A 20,374-nucleotide genomic window follows, 5' to 3' on the forward strand; every position below is an offset into this window, starting at 1 on the left:
GGGATGGGCGGCCACTCAGTGCGTTGGCCTTGAAGATATATATCGGATTCGTGTTCCACTTTAAAAACCCTCTTATTTGAGCCTCATATTGCAATAGTCAGAAAATACTTACTATTTGGGTGGTGTTGAGGGGGTGGGGTGGCCCCATAGACACTCTTCCCGAATATTGATATCAAATTCGTGCTCTACTCCCAAAGACCTTTTATTTGAGTCCCATATTGTCGTGATTGGTGTAAATATATGTTTGTTAGGTTTTATGGTGGGGCAGCCCCCCTAGGTACCCCATCCGAAATTTGGATACCAAATTTTTATTTTTAGGGTACTTTATGAGGGCACACAAAATTTCGCTTAAAATGCACCACCCATCTCCGAGATCTGGCGTTTCTGAAAATTAGGGTAATTAGGGTCGCTGGGGTGACCCCCTATACTCCGACATGAATTTGTATGTCAGATTCTTTATCTACTCCCGCATACTTTTCATTTGATACCCATATTGTCCTTATCGGTAATCTTTTGATTTTTATGTGGTGTTTTTGGGGTAACGTTAGAGGGTCCGCCCCCTTTCGTTATCAACATTTTATTACGCCTATTCCTACTTCGTGACCATATTCGTAATCTACTCCCGAATACCTTTCATTTGAGTCCCATATTGTCATGATCGTCCAATATACCTCTTTTAAGGGGTATTGAAGCTGGGGCGGCCCCCCAGGTATTTGGACCCAACTTTTATTATGAAATTCGTACTCTACTCTTGAATACATTTCATCTCAATCCCATATTGTCCCGATCAGACACACAATCTGTGAAAATTTCAATGTACAACAACAAACAAACACAAATTGAATTTTATATATAAGATTTCATGAAAATTTTTTTTGTTTTTAGAAAAACATTTCATGGAAATTTTGTCTTTAGAGAAAATTTCATGCAAGTTTAGGCTTTAAACAAAAAAAGTTGGTTGGACTCTCCCACCTTTTAAAAGAAAAAATCGTCGTTTACCAAATTTTAGTTTCGTTGTTTTGTCAACATGTTGCCTCAACATGTTGCCCAATAGCTTCATCATCAATCAAAACCTCCCCACAGCATTCCACATTGTAAACATATTGTTTTCTTCCTAACAATAGAATTAGAAATTTGCTGGGTGTTGTTGATCTTTCTTTGATTAGAAAAACACAACGACTGCATGAATGCAAAACAGTTTGTTTTGGCTCAAGCCATAGAACGGTCGTTGAACGGGTTGTTAAAAAAATTTCGGAAGCTGAAGTAGCTTCGAGACAAACAAAGAACAAAAAAAACCGATTTACCGAAAAAGCAAAAAACAAACAAAAAGAACAAAATTTCCTAAAATTAAACACAACATAATTAGTAAGAAAAAATTAAGTGTAGACAATAATAAAATAAATATACAGAAGCAAGAACAGCAACAACATGTGGAAATTAATAATAATTTTAAATGTAATCACATCATTATTGTTGATGGAAGCTTTAGCAAATCAAGCAATTTTTAAGGTGGCCAAAGGAAATCCTTGCCCCACGGGCAAAAAGAAGATGGAGGGGAAATTTTCTCGAACCATGCCAATGACACCCATAACTGACTCTCCGCTTATAATAACAGCCAGCATAGCGGAATTTATAAAATCAACTACGGCTAAGGATATTTTGGCCATTAATGAGACTATGGCCACCACGACTACTAGCAGCTCCAGCAGTAGCTCAACAACAACAACTACTACAAACGCTCCAGCCACAGAGCCCCCGGTAGCAGCCACAACTGTTAATCCTTTAGAGCTGGCTGCAAACACCACCACCACCACAGCATCTTTGACTTCACCTTTAGCCAGCGTTAATACCACTGAGCCTTTTGATCCCTATTGCACGCCTTCTTTATGCGAATTCTACAATGGCACTCACTTCCAAGTACTGCCCCATATTGCTTGCCACAATCCTGGCAATTTTGCCCCAACTTGCGGTTTCCGGCCACACCTGCTGCACATGAGCAATCGACGTCGCAATCTCATTTTGGCTTTGCATAATTTGGCACGTTCCAAAGTGGCCTCCGGCCGTTTACCCGGCTATAATACAGCATCGCACATGCCTCTGCTTAAGTGGGACCCGGAACTGGAGCGTTTGGCAACATTGCATGTGAAACGCTGCCACTTTTCCCATGACCAATGTCGTAATACACTACGTTTCGCTTATAGCGGCCAGAACATTGGCTACTATTGGATAGAACGCGAATTCATAACACATTCACGCCGCATGAAGAATTTCATTGTGAACTGGTTCAAGGAGTATGTGGATGCCAACCAAACGTATGTGGACTCATATCAAGTACATCCTGAGGGGTAAGCAAAACACAAATTTGTATTTATGGCCTACAGCCTGCAACACGTAAAACGCAACAAATGGTAGTTGGGGAATTGCATAAGATGAAAAATAAGGAGTTAAATTGGTGAAAATTGTGTTCAATAATTTATGAAAAATTTTGTCTAAACTTAATTTCACTTGTCTTGAGCTAAATTTATTTGGTCTTGAAATAATTCATACAATCGGATATTGTCTTTTTCTATTTTAAACAGAACATACTCAAATTCAGCGCAGACATTGAGTGGTCTTAAAAATATAAGTCACTGTTGAATTTTGTATAACAAATTCCAACAAAATCGGGTAACAAATAAAGCTTTTATTAGCTTCAGATCCTTAACCGGCATATCGGTCTATATGACAGCTATATCTAAATGCAGTCCTATTTTTACCATATTTGGGTCGGATGGCGGGTGGCCAAAAACTACTCACTGTTTCGGTGAAATTGGATAAAAAATAATGCTTTGATGGGCTTCAGACCCTTTATCGGGAGATCGGTCCATATGGCAGCTATATCTAAATATAGTCCGATCTGTACCATATTTGGGTCGGATGTTGGGAGACCTAAAGCTACCCACGATTTCAAATTTTAGCGAAATTGGGTAATAAATAGAGCTTTTATGGGCTTCAAACCCTTTATCGGCAGATCGGTTCATATGGCAGCTATATCTAAATATAGTCCGATCTGAACCATATTTAGGTTCGAAGTTGAAAGGCCTGAAACTACTCACTATTTCATATTTCAGCAAAATCGGTGAAAAAATAAAGCTTTTATGGCTTCAGACCCTTTAACGGGAGATCGGTCTATATGGCGGCTATATCTATATATAGTCCGATCTGAACCATACTTAGGTCAGATGTCGGGAGGCTTAAAATAACCCACTGTTTCAAATTTCAGCGAAATTGGGTAATAAACAAAGCTTTATGGGCTTCAGACCCTTTATCGGCAGATCGGTCTATATAATAGCTATATCTAAATATAGTGTGATCTGAACCATATTTGCTTCAGATGTTGGGAGGCCCAAAACTACTCACTGTTTAAAATTTCAGCAAAATCGAATGAAAAATAAAGTTTTTATGGGCATTAGACCCTTTATCGGAAAATCGGCCTATATAGCAGCTATAACCAAATATGGTCCCATTTGGCCCGTTCAAAAAATTTCATCTTAAAATGCCAAATTTCATCTTAATATCTCAATTTTTGAAGCCTGTAGAGTGATTACAACAGACGGATAGAGGGGCAGATGGACAGACACACGGACATCGTTAAATCGTCTTAGAATTTTACGACGATCCGAAATATATATACTTTGTAGGGTCGGAAATTGATATTTCGATGCGTTGCAAACGGAATGACTAAATGAATATACCCCCTATCCTACGGTGGTGGGTATAAAAAACCCCTCTTTTTCAAAGTTAGGCAGAACAAGTAAGAGCGTGCTAATTTCGGCCGGACCGAATTTTATATACCCTCCACCATGGATCGCATTTGTCGAGTTCTATGTGCAGTATCTCTTCTTAGGCAAACAAAGAATAAGAACTATTGTGCTATTGGAGCTATATCACGTTATAGTCCGATTCAAACCATAAATGAATGCTGAACATTGTAGAAGTCATTGTGTAATATTCCAGTTCATTCGGATAAGAATTGCGCCTTGTAGGGGCTCAAGAAGCAAAATTGGGAGATCGGTTTATATGGGAGCTGTATCAAGATATTGATCGATTCAGACCATATAAGAAACGTATTTTGAATGAACGAAGCTGTTGTACAAAATTTCTTCCAAATCGGATGAGAATTGTGCCCCCTAAAGGCTCAAGAAGTCAAGTTCCCAGATCGGTTTATATGGCAGCTATATCAGGTTATGTACCGATATGCGCCATACTTAGCACAGTTATTGAAAGTCATAACAAAACACCTCATGTGAAATTTCAGTCAAATCGGACAAGAATTGTGCCCCCTAGAGGCTCAAGAAGTCAAGTTCCCAGATCGGTTTATATGGCAGCTATATCAGGTTATGTACCGATATGCGCCATCCTTAGCACAGTTATTGAAAGTCATAACAAAACACCTCATGTGAAATTTCAGTCAAATCACACAAGAATTGCGCCATCTATAGGCTCAAGAAGTCAAGAACCAAGATCGGTTTTTATGGCAGCTATATAAAAACATGGACCGATTTGGCCCATTTACAATCCCAACCGACCTTTACTAATGAAAAGTATTTGTGCAAAATTTCATGCGGCTAGATTTACTCCTTCGAAAGTAAGCGTGCTTTCGACAGACAGACAGAGGGACGGAAGGACAGTCAGACGTCCGTCGACATAAAATGTCATGACAATCAAGAATATATATACTTTATAAGGTCTCAGACGCATATTTCGTGGTGTTACAAACAGAATGACGAAATTAGTATGCCCCCATCCTATGGTGGAGAGTATAAAAATTCTTCATTGAAAACTCACTCTTACGATAATCGACCATTACTCAGGGAAGCAGTTGGGCAAGTGTGTTTCTTTGTAAGAGTTCTATGTCTTCATTTGGTAGAAACATATGAAGTGGAGTAATCCTTGTTCTTGCTGCGCTGCAAATGAAAATACTCTTAATAGCATAGTTTCAACCTAGGAGACAAATCCTACCGACGACTTTAAGTGGTTCCAAACGAAATTGCGATCTAGAAAACCAGTCAAATGCTATTACAAAGCAGCTGGACAATACCCGATTGCACAAACTTGGTTTGCTTAGCAAATCTCATTGAAAAAAAAAAAGAAAATTAAGAAAATATATTTTTTTATAGTAAATTGCATATTGTTTGTTTGTATTTTTGTGGAGAAAGTTTGGCTGAAATTTTGTAAAAAAAATAAAAAATTTTGTCTTAATCTTAAATTCCATAAAAAATTTGGCAAAATTTGTCATAGAAAATTTCATTGAAATTTCAATTTCTTAAAATATTGGTCTAGATTTGAGTTTTATAAAATAATTTAGTAAAAATTTGCGATTCATAAATAAGTCTTCCTAGAAAATTTCGTCAAATTTTTATTTTCATAGAAATTATTTTTTGAAATTTGAAATTTGAAATTCATAGAAAAATTCAACGAAATTTGATGTTCATAGAAAGCATGCCTTTGGGACGAAAAGTTGGGACTTATTCGTTAATTTGATCTTATAACGCAGTAAGAACAACTAAAAGCGTGCTAAATTCGAACTGGCCGAATCTTATATACCCTCCACCATGCATTGCATTTGTCGAGTTATATTTTCATTACCTCTTTTTATGCCAACAAATAATTAAAGAAAATATTTGCTATGCTATTGGAGCTATATCAAGTTATGGTCCAAATCGGACCATTGTAGAAGTCATTGTGTAAAATTTCAACAAATTCGAATAAGAATCGCATCTTTTAGGGACTCAAGGAGTAAAATAGGGAGATCGGTTAATATGGGAGCTGTATAAACCGATTCAGACCATATATGACACGTATGTTAAAGGTCGTGGGAGAAGCAGCTGAGCAAAATTTCATCCAAATCGAGTAAAAATTGCGCCCTCTAGTGGCTCAAGAAGTCAAGATCCCAGATCGGTTTATGTGGCAGCTATATCAGGTTATAGACTGATTTCAACAACACTTAGCATAGTAGTTGGAAGTCATAACGAAACATATCATGCAAGATTTTAGCCCCATCGGATAAGAATTGCGCCCTCTAGTGGCTCAAGAAGTCAAGATTCAAGATCTGTTTATATAGCAGCAATATCAACCCCTGACCGATATGGCCCATTTACAATCCCAACTTACCTACACTAATTAGAAGTATTTGTGCAAATTTTCAAGCGACTAGTTTTACTCCTTTGAAAGTTAACGTGCTTTCGACTGACAGACGGACGGACATGACTATATCGACTTAAAATGCCATGGGGTCTCAGACGCATATTTCGAGATGTTACAAACAGAATGACGAAATTAGTATACCCCCATCATATGGTGGAGGGTATGAAAATCATTTTATTAATATTTTGTGACCATTTACTGAAGAAAAGTAGATTTTAAAGACTATGACATAAAATCGGACTAGCTGTCAAAAGTAATAGAATTATCGCTATTATTTAATTTTTTAAATAGAAACCAACAAATGCAACAAATCTTTAAAACAGTTTCCAGAAATCTCACTGTAAAGAATTTTGAAAAAAAAAATTTGGTTTGTCTTTTTTTTATAAAAAATTGCCGACTTTCGGCAAGCTAATTTTCCCCTAAAATATGATCTTATATGACGGGAACACTTTTTAAATAAGTTTCAATTGTCTACTTTACGGCAATCAGGATTTCATTACACAAAAAAAATAAAAATCTGTTTCGAAAAATTTCCCCGCGGTGGTTCGTCAAAAAATTTCGGGTGTCGGGTAGGGGTGCCCCTATGGATTAGCTTGTTGTTGTTGTCGTAGTAGAGTGTTGTGCACTGAGGCGGCAGCCCTTAGACGATGAAGGACTCCATGTGGTTAATCCGGCACGAAGAACTAGCGGCCATGGTATTGCTATAGATTTGTCGAAATGTGGGACGTATGCGCTTTGGAATCTCTTTTACTTTATATTGTAGGGGACAAAATAGCCTTTAATAGAATTTACTCAAGCACCATATTTGAAATATTTATAAGAATCGATTAAAAAATATTGAATGAATTAATTTTTTAATTGAGAATAGTAAAAATTTCAATAGCGACTGTAATTAAAAAAAAATTATATTCAATTAATGAATGTATGAATCAATTAATTTTTTAATTGAAAATGGCAAAAAAATCCGATCACGACCAATAACAAAAGGCAAAAGTAGGGCGGTGCCGACTTTATAATACCCTACACCTACTCTATAAGTTTTAAAGTGGGAGTAATATCTTATTATGAACCAATTTTTATAAACCTCGACGGATGTTATCAGATGGGTTATTAAACAACCCCTATCAAATTTCGAGCAAAGCAAATATGTTTAAACGGTTGACAAATGCTACATCTAAATCTGAACCAATTTTGACCGAGGTAGAATTTTTTTAAGACAGCTCTATTAAGTTAGGGTTAAGTTGGTAAATGAGGTATATCGAACAATATCTTGATGCAGTCCCCATATAGATCGATCTCTGGATTAAAGAGCTTAGGACCGTAGATGCCTTATTCATTGTCCCATTTCGCTGAAATTTGTCACAGCAAAATGGGACAAATTTCAATTTAATTTCCGAGCCAAGTATGATCCAGATAGGTTTATATTTGGGAATAGCTGTCATATATACCGATCTCCCGATTTAAGGTCTTCGGTCGATTGAAGGTGTATATACTATCCGAATACTTTGAAATTAGCCACAGTAAATTGTGTTAGGCCCCATGACATCCGTATCAAGTTTCGTCCAAATAGATGTATGTTTGGATATAGCTGCGATATATTCCAGTCTCCGGTTCTGGTGCATTTATTACCCGATTACGTTAAAATTTTGATACAGTGAGTTTTATTAGACCCCTCGACACCTGTACTGAGCTTGATCCATATAGAACAAGAAGCTGGACCGAGCCCGCACCGCTGCGCCTTCTTTTACTTTATATGGAACAACATTTTCCTTGGAATATTTATTTTCGGCAATTAAAGAGCTTTTAGTAAAATAGCATGCTACGAAACTGGTATATCGCTTGACAAACAGCTTAACAATATAACTGTCTTTATCTGAATCCCACATGATCTTTATTGGTCTAAGAATTTAAGTTTGGATGTAAGGTGTACTCTATTGTTAAAATAATTTATTTCAGCCCGATATTCTCATGATGTCTGACTTAGCGCTGTTTTCGGGGTGAGGTAGTCCCCCAGACACTTGGCTCTGAAAAAATATTTGCATCGTGCTCTTCCCTCAAATACCAATTATTTAAACCTCATATTGCCATAGGTTTTGAGGGGAGTTTACAGGATGAGGCGTCCCCCAAAAACATGGCCCAAAATTGGTTATCAAATTTGTTTTTTAATGTCAAATACCTTTCATTTGAGCCACATATTGGCATGGTCGTAAGGTTTTCACCCTTTGGGGGGTGTTTTGGGAAGGAGTGATGGCTTAAATACATGGTCCTACATTTTGATATGAAATTCGTATTCTACTCCCAAGTACCTTTAGCTGAGCCCCATATTGGTAAGTAAAAAATTGCTGTATGTGGGGTATTTTGGGGAAAGGAAAGTGGGTATTAATTCTTGCTCTACCCCCCAATTCCTTCAATTTAAGCTCCACATTGACATGGTCGGTTAATATGCCCGATTTAGGGGTGTCTTGGGGAGTGGGTGGCCCCCAAACACTAAGCCCTGAAAATATATCAGCAACGTGCTCTCTTCTCATATATTTGAACCCCATATTGCCATTGGCCTCAAAATTGGATATCAAATTCGATTTCTAATCTCAAATAACATTCACTTAAACCCCTTCTTAAAAAAGCCAGCAAATATGTCCGGTTTGGTATTTGGGCCCTAAAAACTATGAATATCGAGCTCCACTGTCTTGAAGACCCAAATTGTCTTGGTGAGCAAATTCGTCCTACTAGGGGGTTGTTATGGTGGTGGGACGTCCCCTTGACAGTTGGTCCCGAATGTTGATGTCAGATTCATAGTCTACTCCCAAATACCCTTCATTTGAGCTCTAATTTTCCATAGTCGACAAACATGTCCGGTTTGGGGAGGGTTTTGGGGGATGGGGCGGCCACTCAGTGACTTGGCTTTGAAAATATACATCAGATTCGTGTTCTACTCCAAAATACCTCCCATTTGTACCTCTTATTGCAATGGTCAACAAATACTTCCTATTTGGGTGGTGTTATGGGGTGGGGTGGCCCCATAGACACTTTTCCCGAACATTGATATCCGATTCGTGCTTTACTTCCAAAGACCTTTCATGTGATCAGATTCTTATTCTACACTCAAATACCTTTTATCTGAACCCCATACTGCTTTGGTCAGTAAATAAGTCCTGTTTGAGGTGTGTTTTGGGGATGGGGTGGACCCCCAGAAACTTTGTCCCAAATTTGGATATCAGATTCGTATTTTACTCGCAAATACCTTTCATTTGAGTACCATATTGCCGAAAATATGTCAGATTTTGTCGGAAATATGTCAGATTTTGGGGTGTTTTAGGGGTTGGGGTGGTCCCACAACCCTTTAGTCCGACAATCGAATATCAGACACGTTTTTTAATCTTAAATACCTTTCATTTGTGTCCCATATTGTAGTGATTGGTGTATATATATATATATATTTGGTAGGTTTTGGGGTGGGGCGCCCCCCTAGGTACCCATCCGAAATTGGGATACCAAATTTTTGTTTGTAAGTTGCTATGAGAGAGCACACAAAATTTCTCTTAAATCGCAATACTCATCTCTGAGATCTGGGGTTTCTGAAAATTAGGGTAAGGGGGAGGGTCCGCTCGCCCATCAGATATCAAAAAATTTAGTACCCTATTTTCACCACGGGATCATTATGTACCATCAAAATTTCAAGGAACACACAAACAAACACAAATTGATTTTTATGTATAAGATATTTGCCTATAGTTGCCATATATACCGATCGCTAGATTTAAGATCCTGGGTACATTAAAAGTGCTTTTATTACCCGATTACGATGAAATTTGGTACAACGCGTAATGCTAAACCCCCACATACACTATCCGAATTTGGTTCAAATCGGATCATAATAGAATCTAGCTGTCATATTATCGATCTCCAGATTAACGTCGATTAACGATTACCACATTTATCTGCTTGTACATAAAATCATAGTGTTCTGAATTAGGTGCAATATAAGAACAAGACAAATATTGTAGTGTTTGCCAGGAATCTTAATTCTGCACAAACAAGTTCGAATTTTAAATCTGCTGAACCATCAACAATTCCTGAAAGTCTGGAATTATGGGCTCTTGTAGAATTTCATTTCTTGACCCACTACAAATAAACATTGCTTTGGAACTTGGGCTGCGTCAAGCCTCGTTTATTAACAGATTTGAATTCTTGAAAATTATTTGTGTAAATTTTAGCAGAAATCTTTTGGGTGTCAAGGTTTGGCCCTGCCAAAGAAATCACATCTGTACTTCTTTCTTATACGATTTTTATTAATATTCCTCCACCCTTATCACTTGATAAAGCACATTCTATTGATTAGTATTATTTCGTTAAAACAATTTACACAGAATTCGTCTCGCCAAACTTTAATAAAAAATTTGTTTCAAACACGTGCCTGCCATATGTCTTTTAATATGGAAAATAATGCATTCTACAGTTGGTGAGGTTCACTATTCATTATTTCAAATCTCTCCGCAAGCTGTCATTGATTTAATGAATAGCAACGACTTTCAATTATTAAAGAACTATTTTTTATGGCACTTTTGCTTTAAGAGATATAGATTGTCGCCTAGCCAAATGTTTCGGTCTGTGATTTAAATGAATTGCAATTGATGCCATCCAATGAAAGATGACTTGGCGGCACTGATAGTTTGATTTATTAGTTATGCTCTGATGAACATAACACCAAGCACAGTGGGAGAAAATGTATAGGAATGTATAGTTTTAATACACACCATTTTGTCATTAGAAAACATAGATTTATATATTCAGAATCCTTGTAAAAATTTAAGACGATCTAGCCATGTCCATCCGTCTGTCTGCTGAAATAAAGCTACAGTCTTCAAAACTTAATATAATGAGCCGAAACTTTGCACAGATTCTTTCATTTCACTGAATGCATGTTAAATTCGAAGACGGGCAATATCGAACTTTAGCAGTCCCCGAATAGCCCAAATGCCGATCTTTTGGCCATAAAAGTTGCATTTATTACCCAATTGTGTAGAAATTTGTGCTAAACAGAAAATAATATAACAAAAATTTTTTCAATTAAAAATTTTATTGAAAATTAAATAAAATTAATTGAATCAATAATTTTTAATTGAACCCAGATTTTATTTCAATTACGATCGTGATTGAAATTCTGGCAATTTTCAATTATAAAATTAATTGATTCAATCATTTTTATACCCACCACCGTAGCATAGGGGGTATAATCATTTAGTCATTCCGTTTGCAACACATCGAATTATCAATTTCCGACCCTACAAAGTATATATATTTCGGATCGTCGTAAAATTCTAAGACGATTTAACGGTGTCCATGTGTCTGTCCATCCGTCTGTTGTAATCACTCTTAGAGCCTTGGGCACAGATACGTCTAGAGAAATTGGGCACAGATACGTCTTTTTGATGCACGCTGGTTAAGTTCTTGAATGGGCCAAATCGGACCATATTTGATTATAGCTGCTATATAGACCGATTTTCCGATGAAGGGCCTAATGCCCACAAAAACTTTAGTTTCTCATCCGATTTTGCTGGAATTTGAAACAGTAATTACTTTGGAGCTTCCCGACAACTGACCCAAATATGATTCAGATCGGACTATACTTAGATATAGCTACCATATAGACGGATCTCCCGATAAAGGGTCTGAAGACCATAAAAGATTTATTTATTGCCCGATTTCGCTAAAATTTGCAACAGTGGATTATTTTAAGCCTCCCGACATCTGACTTAAATATGGTTTAGATCGGACTATATTTAGATATAGCTGTCATATAGACCGATCTCCCGATAAAGGGTCTGAAGGGCATTTTAGCTTTATTTATTACCCTATATCATTAAAATTTAAAACACTGGATTATTTTAAGCCTCCCGATATCTGACGTAAATATGGTTTAGATCGGACTATATTTAAATATAGCTGCCATATAGACCGATCTCCCGATAAAGTGTCTGAAGCCCATAAAAGCCATATTTATTACCCCACTTCGCTGATATTTAAAACAGTGGGTTATTTTAAGCCTCCCAACATCCGACCCAAATATGGTACAGATCGTACTATATTTAGATATAGCTGTCATATAGACCAATCTGCCGATAAAGGGTCTGTAGCCTATAAAAGCTTTATTTTTTTAACCGATTTTGCTACAATTTGAAACAGTGAGTTATTTTTAGCCTCCTGACACCCGACCTAAGTATGGTTCAGATCGGACTATATTTAGATATAACTGCCATATAGACTGATCTGACGATCAGGGGTCTGAAGCCAATAAAAGCTTTATTTATTACCCGAATTCGCTGACATTTGAAACAGTGAGTAGGTTAAGACCTCCCAACATCCGACCTAAATTTGGTTCTGATCGGACTATATTTAGATATAGCTGCCATATAGACCGATCTGCCGATAAGGGGACTGAAGCCCATAAAAGCTTTATTTATTACCCGATTTCGCTGAAATTCGAAACAGTGAGTTTTTCTGAACCTCACAATATCCGACCCTAATATGGTTCAGATCGGTTTATAATTGGATATATCAGCCAAAAATACCATTATTTTTTCTATAAAATTGAATAGTGGCATATATATTAGACCACTCAATGTACGTGCCGAATTTGGGTCTTTAAGATGTCCAATTTTCACCGGATTGTGACGAAATGGGGTTTACGTATATAGCCGAGGTGGCGGGTATCCAAAGTTTGGCCCGATCGAACTTAATGCCTTTTTACTTGTTTCAATTAAATCTAAACTTTTTCAATTACGATCGTAATTTAAATTTTTGCCATTTTCAATTAAAAGGTTAATTGATTCAATCATTTTTATACCCTCCACCATAGGATGGTGGGTATACTAATTTCGTCATTCTGTTTGTAACTACTCGAAATATTCGTCTGAGACCCCATAAAGTATATATATTCTTGATCGTCGCGACATTTATATAAAGTACTTGGTACTAAAGGATGATTTTTTTGAGGTTTGCATTTTCATGCATTAGTATTTGACAGATCACGTGGGATTTCAGACATGGTGTCAAAGAGAAAGATGCTCAGTATGCTTTGACATTTCATCATGAATAGACTTACTAACGAGCAACGCTTGCAAATCATTGAATTTTATTACCAAAATCAGTGTTCGGTTCGAAATGTGTTCAAATTTTGACAAATTTTGTTCAGCGATGAGGCTCATTTCTGGTTGAATGGCTACGTAAATAAGCAAAATTGCCGCATGTGGAGTGAAGAGCAACCAGAAGCCGTTCAAGAACTGCCCATGCATCCCGAAAAATGCACTGTTTGGTGTGGTTTGTACGCTGGTGGAATCATTGGACCGTATTTTTTCAAAGATGCTGTTGGACGCAACGTTACGGTGAATGAACACATTTCGAACCGAACACTGATTTTGGTAATAAAATTCAATGATTTGCAAGCGTTGCTCGTTAGTAAGTCTATTCATGATGAAATGTCAAAGCATACTGAGCATCTTTCTCTTTGACACCATGTCTGAAATCCCACGTGATCTGTCAAATACTAATGCATGAAAATCCTAACCTCAAAAAAATCACCCTTTATATATAGAACCTGGTACTATATAAAGTACTTGGTACTATATAAAGTACCTGGTACTATATAAAGTACCTGGTACTATATAGAGTACCTGGTACTATATAAAGTATCCGGTACAATATAAAGTACCTGGTATTATATAAAGTACCTGATACTATATAAAGTACCTGGCACTATAAAAAGTACCTGGCACTTTAAAAAGTACCTGGTACTTGATCACACAAATCGTTTGCACACTGTTAACTCATATATTGGGTTGACCAAAAAGTAATTGCGGATTTTTCATATAGTCGGCGTTGACAAATTTTTTCACAGCTTGTGACTCTGCAATTGCATTCTTTCTTCTGTCAGTTAACAGCTGTTACTTTTAGCTTGCTTTTGAAAAAAGGGTGAAAAAAGTATATTTGATTAAAGTTCATTCTAAGTTTTATTAAAAATGCATTTACTTTCTTTTAAAAAATCCGCAATTACTTTTTGGGCAACCCAATAAAAACAAGTGAAAAGGCGTTAAGTTCGGCCGATCTTTGGATACCCACCACCTCGGGTATATACGTAAGACACTTTTCGTTAAAATCCGGTGAAAAATGCATACCTTATGCCCTATAGCAGCTTATGGAAATATGTTCCGATTTGGACCAAATACTAATAAGTACAAATCATTCTTGAATTGATTATAACAAAATATTGATCTTTTTCGTAGCTATATCTAAAAATAAACCGATCTAAACTTTACGCTGATCAAGAATATATATACTTTATTGGGTCTGAAATAGACATTTCGATGAGTTGCAAACGAAATGACAAAATGAATATACTCCCATCATTCGGTGGTGGGTATGAAAACTAGGCGTATGTGTTTACCTATGCTTTTGCCAACGTTACTTTCGTACGAATTTCGTACTATGAAAGCAGATGTCAAGAAAAATAGTACTTTATCTGAAGCAAAATGTACCCGAATGCATGCATTGTACATTGTGCACTCAGTGAAAGCCGAATCAATCTTTCTTTTTGCTGAAGGGCTCATTTTATGCATTCACTCATCTCAATATCTTGGTGTCTTGTTATCTGTTTTACTCAGTTCTCAATTGTCTCATATTATGTTGTATTTTTAAACAAAGAGTACAGTTCTTGAAATACTCTATGAGTGTCACTGTGTCTTGAAAGCATCAAGGAACAGTCTAGCGCAGGCCTTTGATATGTACCAAGATTCAGCTCTATAGCCTTATCTAAGACTGACACAAGCACACAACTGCGTTAGGGTTTTAATACGATTAAAATCACTATTTCGGAAATCAGTATTTCCATGTGTAAATATTGGAATGAAATTTGTATATATTTACTTCCATCGCTATAAAGTAATACCAAATTAATAACATCCTATAAATTCTTACCGTTTCCAATTTCTTATAAGAAATATATTAATTACAATTTTTAATTTTCGATTTTAGTAAACAAATTGGTCATTTTACACAAATGGTTGCCGATCGTGCACATAAAGTGGGATGTGGTGCCATCCGTTATCATGAACCAGATACGCCGAAAACCACGAGATTTCTAATGACATGCAACTATGATTATACGAATATTTTTGGAGAGCCCATCTATGAGAGTGGACCTACTGCATCGAAATGTCTTTACAAGGCTAGTGGTAAATTTCCAGCTTTGTGTGATTGGAAAGAACCGGTATATGAATATGAGAGTGATCATACTGAAGATGATGTTGATGTTGATGTCGATGTAAATGGCTACGAAGTTGTAGATAATGAAGTTAAAAAGTAAAAAAATAATGTTGACTATTTGCAATATTGTTTTGAATGAATTGTTGTATATAATTTAGTTATAGTTTAGTTTTTAAAATAAAATTGTTGTTTTATTAATGAAATGGTGTGAATGTTGAATGGATTTGATGGAGCACTAAATGAGAAAACCTTGTATAGTTTAAAAGGAAACATATTTTAATATAGCTGCCATATAAACGAATCTCTTGATTTGAGGACCAGGACCATACTTCTCTATAACGAATACTTCTCTGTAACGAATTGTTTTTAAAGCGCAAGTTGAAATTCTCAAACAAACTATAACGTTTTTTTGGAACAATTATTTTTTTTCGGATTCACACAAAATAGATGGAACAAAACGTAGACAGACACAAAATAAAACCAGTTAGGAAAGGCAAAGTCGGGCGGAGCAGACTATGTAATACCTTACACCTAACCTACAAATATAAATTCGGGCAATATATAAATATATATGTATATGAGAGCTATATCTAAATCTGAACCGACTTTTAAACAGATCGTTTGAAAATGTTGTTACTACGGCCATATCAGTGCAAATCCGGCGATTAATATGTATGGATGCTACATTCGAATTTGAACCGATTTTGATGAAATCTTGCAGATATGTTATGATCAGTAAAAAAACAACACGGTCAGGGCCAAAGGACAACAAATGACAGTTGGTTGCCAAGGGGGTTGTGAACATTCCAAAATAATATGGCCTAATCTAGACTTGAAGAGGTCTACAGCTTTGCTGTCGCTGGCTAGAACACACGTCAGTCAGTCATTGTGTCCATCATGATAGGTCACTGTCTGATCGATAAACATGCTGACAGACTGAAGGTTGCAAGTAACGACTTTTGCAGAAGCTGTGCAGACGTTGAAAAAGAAGAGGAGACCATAAAACATCTGCCGTATGTGTCCCTCACTAGCAGTCACAAGGTCATCATTTTTTTATACCCTCCACCATAGGATAGGGGTATACTAATTTCGTCATTCTGTTTGTAACACCTCGAAATATGCATCTGAGACCCCATAAAGTATATATATTCTTGTTCGTCATGTCATTTAAAGTCGATCTAGCCATGCCCGTCCGTTTGTCCGATCGTCCGTCTATCTGTCGAAAGCACGCTAACTTTCGAAGGAGTAAAGCTAGCCGCTTGAAATTTTCCACAAATACTTTTTATTAGTGTAGGGCGGTTGGGATTGTAAACGGGCCAAGTCGGTCCATGTTTTGATATAACTGCCATATAAACCGTTCTTGGGTCTTGACTTCTTGAGCCCCTAGAGGGCGCAATTCTCTTCCAATTTGACTGAAACTCTGCAAGTGGTGTTTTGGTATCACATCCAACAACTGCGCTATGTATGGTTCTAATAGGTCCATGTTTTGATTAAGCTGCCATGTAAACCGATCTTGGATCTTGACTTCTTGACCCACAAGAGGGCGCAATTCTCATCCGATTTGACTGAAATTTTGCATGAGGTGTTTTGTTATGACTTCCAACATTTGTGCCAAGTATGGCGCAAATCGGTATATAACCTGATATAGCTGCCATATAAACCGATCTGGGATCTTGAATTCTTGAGCCTCTACAGGGCGCAATTCTCATCCGATTTTGTACAACGGCTTCTCTCATGACCTTCAACATACGTGTCTAATATGGTCTGAATAGATCAATAGCTTGATACAGCTCCCATATAAACAGATCTCCCGATTTTGCTTCTTGAGCCCCTGCAAGGCGCAATTCTTAACCGTATGAACTGATATATTACACAATGACTTATGCAATGTTCAGCATTCATTTATGGTCCGAATCGGACTATAGCTTGATATAGCTCCAATAGCATAAAAGTTCTTATTCAATATTCTTTGTTTGCTTAAAAAAGAGATATCGCGCATAGAACTCGACAAATGCGATCCATGGTGGAGGGTATATAAGATTCGGCCCAGCCGAACTTAGCACACCCTTACTAGTTTTTTTTTTTTTGTAACTGTTTTATTTGGAAAATTAAAAATTTTGTTTTTCAGAAAATTGAAAATCTGAAAATTGGACCACAAATGAAGATTTGATTTAGGGGCTTGTCTAGAGGTGCCCGCACCTACCACGTCTCTCAATTTCGAATTCGTACAATCTCGTTAACACCTCAGCAATTGCCCTTCAACATTTCAAAGAGTTATTTCTACTCGTTCTCAAATGGCAGATTTTTTACTATTTTCTCGAATCCAAGTGTGTTTTTGATTAGTTTTGCACTTAGGTCAAATCAACCAAATTTTGGTCAGTTTCTCTATAACGAAATTTCTCTATGACGTAGTATTTCGTCGGTCCCCAACTGCTTCGTTACAGAGAAGTTCGACTGTAGTTGTTAGTTTAAGGTGTTTTGAACCAGGAATGGGTGAGATTGAAACACAAAATTAATATATCTCAGGGAATTTTGGACGGATTTTGAAACATTTAACATCCAAAGAAAGCTTTAAACAATAACTCCTTACATTTTGCCTTACTTCTATAACTTATTTTGTATAGTTGTGAATTGACATACAATTTTAGCAAAAAAATCGAAATACGTTTTTCGGGCATTCCTAGAAACCCCTAAGGGAGCAGAATTCCTCAAAGTGAAAAAATTTCTGAAATCGTTATAGAAATCGAGATATTTTGCTTTTAAGGTTGGTAATACTAACCACAGCTTGGAGTTGTCTGGAAGGAATTTTTTCAAAATATTGGTATGTAAGGAAAGCTAAAGAAGAGTAATATTCCACCATATGATCCGATTTTCTGTACATGAAAACACACACCCACAAAATGGATGCCTACACTTTTACAAACTTTGGGGGCTGCATTTCAGATATTTCTGAAGGAGACTAAAACCGAAAACTGGTCTTCAAATCAATCTGTAGTTGTAAATGTTTAAACGTTTCTGAAAGGGCAATCGAACCTCAGCTTGGAAATTCTGGAAAGAATTTTCCAAAAAAACTTGCATATCTTTGGAAAGCTTAGGAGCATACCATGATCCTATATAACCATATTTTCTGCAGTTGTTACGCTAACACTCAACTCCCAAAACACCTTGAACAACCTAGCAGATAAAGAAAATGGAGAAAGTTGGAAACCAAAACTTTGAGACAGTCAGTAACTTTATCGGCACAACCGTAACCGAAACGAATGACACCAGTTTTGAGATACTGGCAAACAGATGCTACTTTGGACTAAGTTAGCAGTTTAGAAACAAGGCCACCTCTCGACAGACGATGATTACACTATACAAGACACTGATACTACCCGTGCTGTTATATGGTTCTGAAGCATGGGTACTTGTGAAAGCAGATGAGGCAGTGCTTGGAGTATTTGAGAGAAAGATTCTTCGTAAAATATATGGACCAGTTTGCGTTAATGGAGAATATAGGTGACGTATGAACAACGAGCTGTATGAGCCGTATGACGATGATAGCATAGTTACATGCATCAAAATACAACGACTGCGTTGGCTAATTCATGTTGTCAGAATGGATGAGGAAGCTCCAGCAAAGAAGTCTTTTGAAGGCAAACACGGTGATACACGCAAACCGGGAAGACCAAAAGCCCAATGGAAAGATCAAGTGGTGGGAGACACCTCAAAACTTGGTGTCAGAGATTTTAGAATGAGCGCAGAAGATCGAGGCGCTTGGAACGCTATTCTACGTTCGGCTAGTGGAACAAATGTTCTGTCATAGCCAATTAAAGTAAAGTAATGCAAACACCTAAAACGTAACCTGTATTTCAAACCAATTTTAAACCTGCTCCAATCAGAGTTATATAGAAACTCGGAACGGCTGAGAAAGAAATACAAAATTAAAATTAATATATCACAGGAAATTTAGGGGGATTTTGGAAAATTTTATAGCTTCAATAGTACAGCTGTGAATTAACATACAATTTTGGCATAGACTATGATACGCGTTTTAGGAGCATTTATAGAAAAGATTAAAATAGAAAAGTGACTTTCAAAAGAAAGCAACTGTGGATTATTCCATTTTTAGCACCTTGTTTATTTTCTTTTTATTCCTAATATGTGATGCATTCAAATACACAAAGAGTGAATGGTGTTTGCTATTGCATATGTACGCAAAAACATATTGCTATTTTTTAATACCGACCACAATAGAATGGGGGTATACTAATGTAGTCATTCCGTTTGTAACACCTCGAAATATTCGTCTAAGACCCCATGAAGTATAAATATTCTTGATCGTCTCGACGTTCTGACTCGATCTAGCGGTCGAACGCGTAAATCTAAACGCTTGAAATTTTGCACAGACACTTAATATTGATGTAGGTCATTGTGCATTGCAAATAGGCCATAGCAGATCAGATTTAGATATAGCTCCCATATAAATTTATCTCCCAATTTTTGTCCGATTTGGCTGAAAAATTTGGATGCGGTGATCTGTTATGACTTTCAACAACAACAAATCGGTCTATAACCCATATAAACCGATCTCCCGATTTGACTTCTTGAGCCCTTACAAGCACCAATTTTTGCCTGATTTTGCTGATTTGCATGTAGTGTTCTGTTATGACTATCAAAAACTGTGCCTAGTACGGTCCAAATCAGTCTATAACCTAATATAGCTCCCATATAAACCGATCTCGCAATTTTTGTTCGATTTACCTGAAATTTTGCATGCGGTATTCTGTTAGGACTTCCAACAACTGTGCCAAGTACGGTACGAATCGATCTATAACCTGATATAGCTCCCATATAAACCTATCTACCGATTTTACTTCTTGAGCCCTAATAAGCCGCAATTTTTGTCTGATTTGGCTAAAATTTTGCATGTGATGTTCCATTATGA

The 20,374-nt window shown here is 36.8% G+C and overlaps 1 protein-coding gene across 1 annotated transcript; it reads left to right on the forward strand.

The window, feature by feature from the left end:
* The first annotated feature begins 1,185 nt into the window (after nucleotides 1-1,185).
* Nucleotides 1,186-15,647, forward strand: LOC106088250 (tabinhibitin 4). The gene is made up of 2 exons (XM_059367417.1): nucleotides 1,186-2,345; nucleotides 15,214-15,647. Exons 1-2 carry the CDS (start codon nucleotides 1,429-1,431, stop codon nucleotides 15,542-15,544), a joined length of 1,248 nt encoding a protein of 415 aa, XP_059223400.1. The 5' UTR covers nucleotides 1,186-1,428; the 3' UTR covers nucleotides 15,545-15,647.
* The last annotated feature ends 4,727 nt before the right edge of the window (nucleotides 15,648-20,374 follow it).

The sequence above is a fragment of the Stomoxys calcitrans genome, chromosome 4 (genome assembly GCF_963082655.1).
Source record: "Stomoxys calcitrans chromosome 4, idStoCalc2.1, whole genome shotgun sequence".
In the NCBI taxonomy this organism is placed as follows: Eukaryota; Metazoa; Arthropoda; class Insecta; order Diptera; family Muscidae; genus Stomoxys; species Stomoxys calcitrans.

Excerpts from the sequence above, each read along its gene's own strand:
- LOC106088250 (XM_059367417.1), top strand. The coding sequence starts at position 1,429 with ATGTGGAAATTAATAATAATTTTAAATGTAATCACATCATTATTGTTG. Across the intron at positions 2,346-15,213 it reads TATCAAGTACATCCTGAGGG|TAAACAAATTGGTCATTTTA; the intron begins GTAAGCAAAACA and ends TTTCGATTTTAG.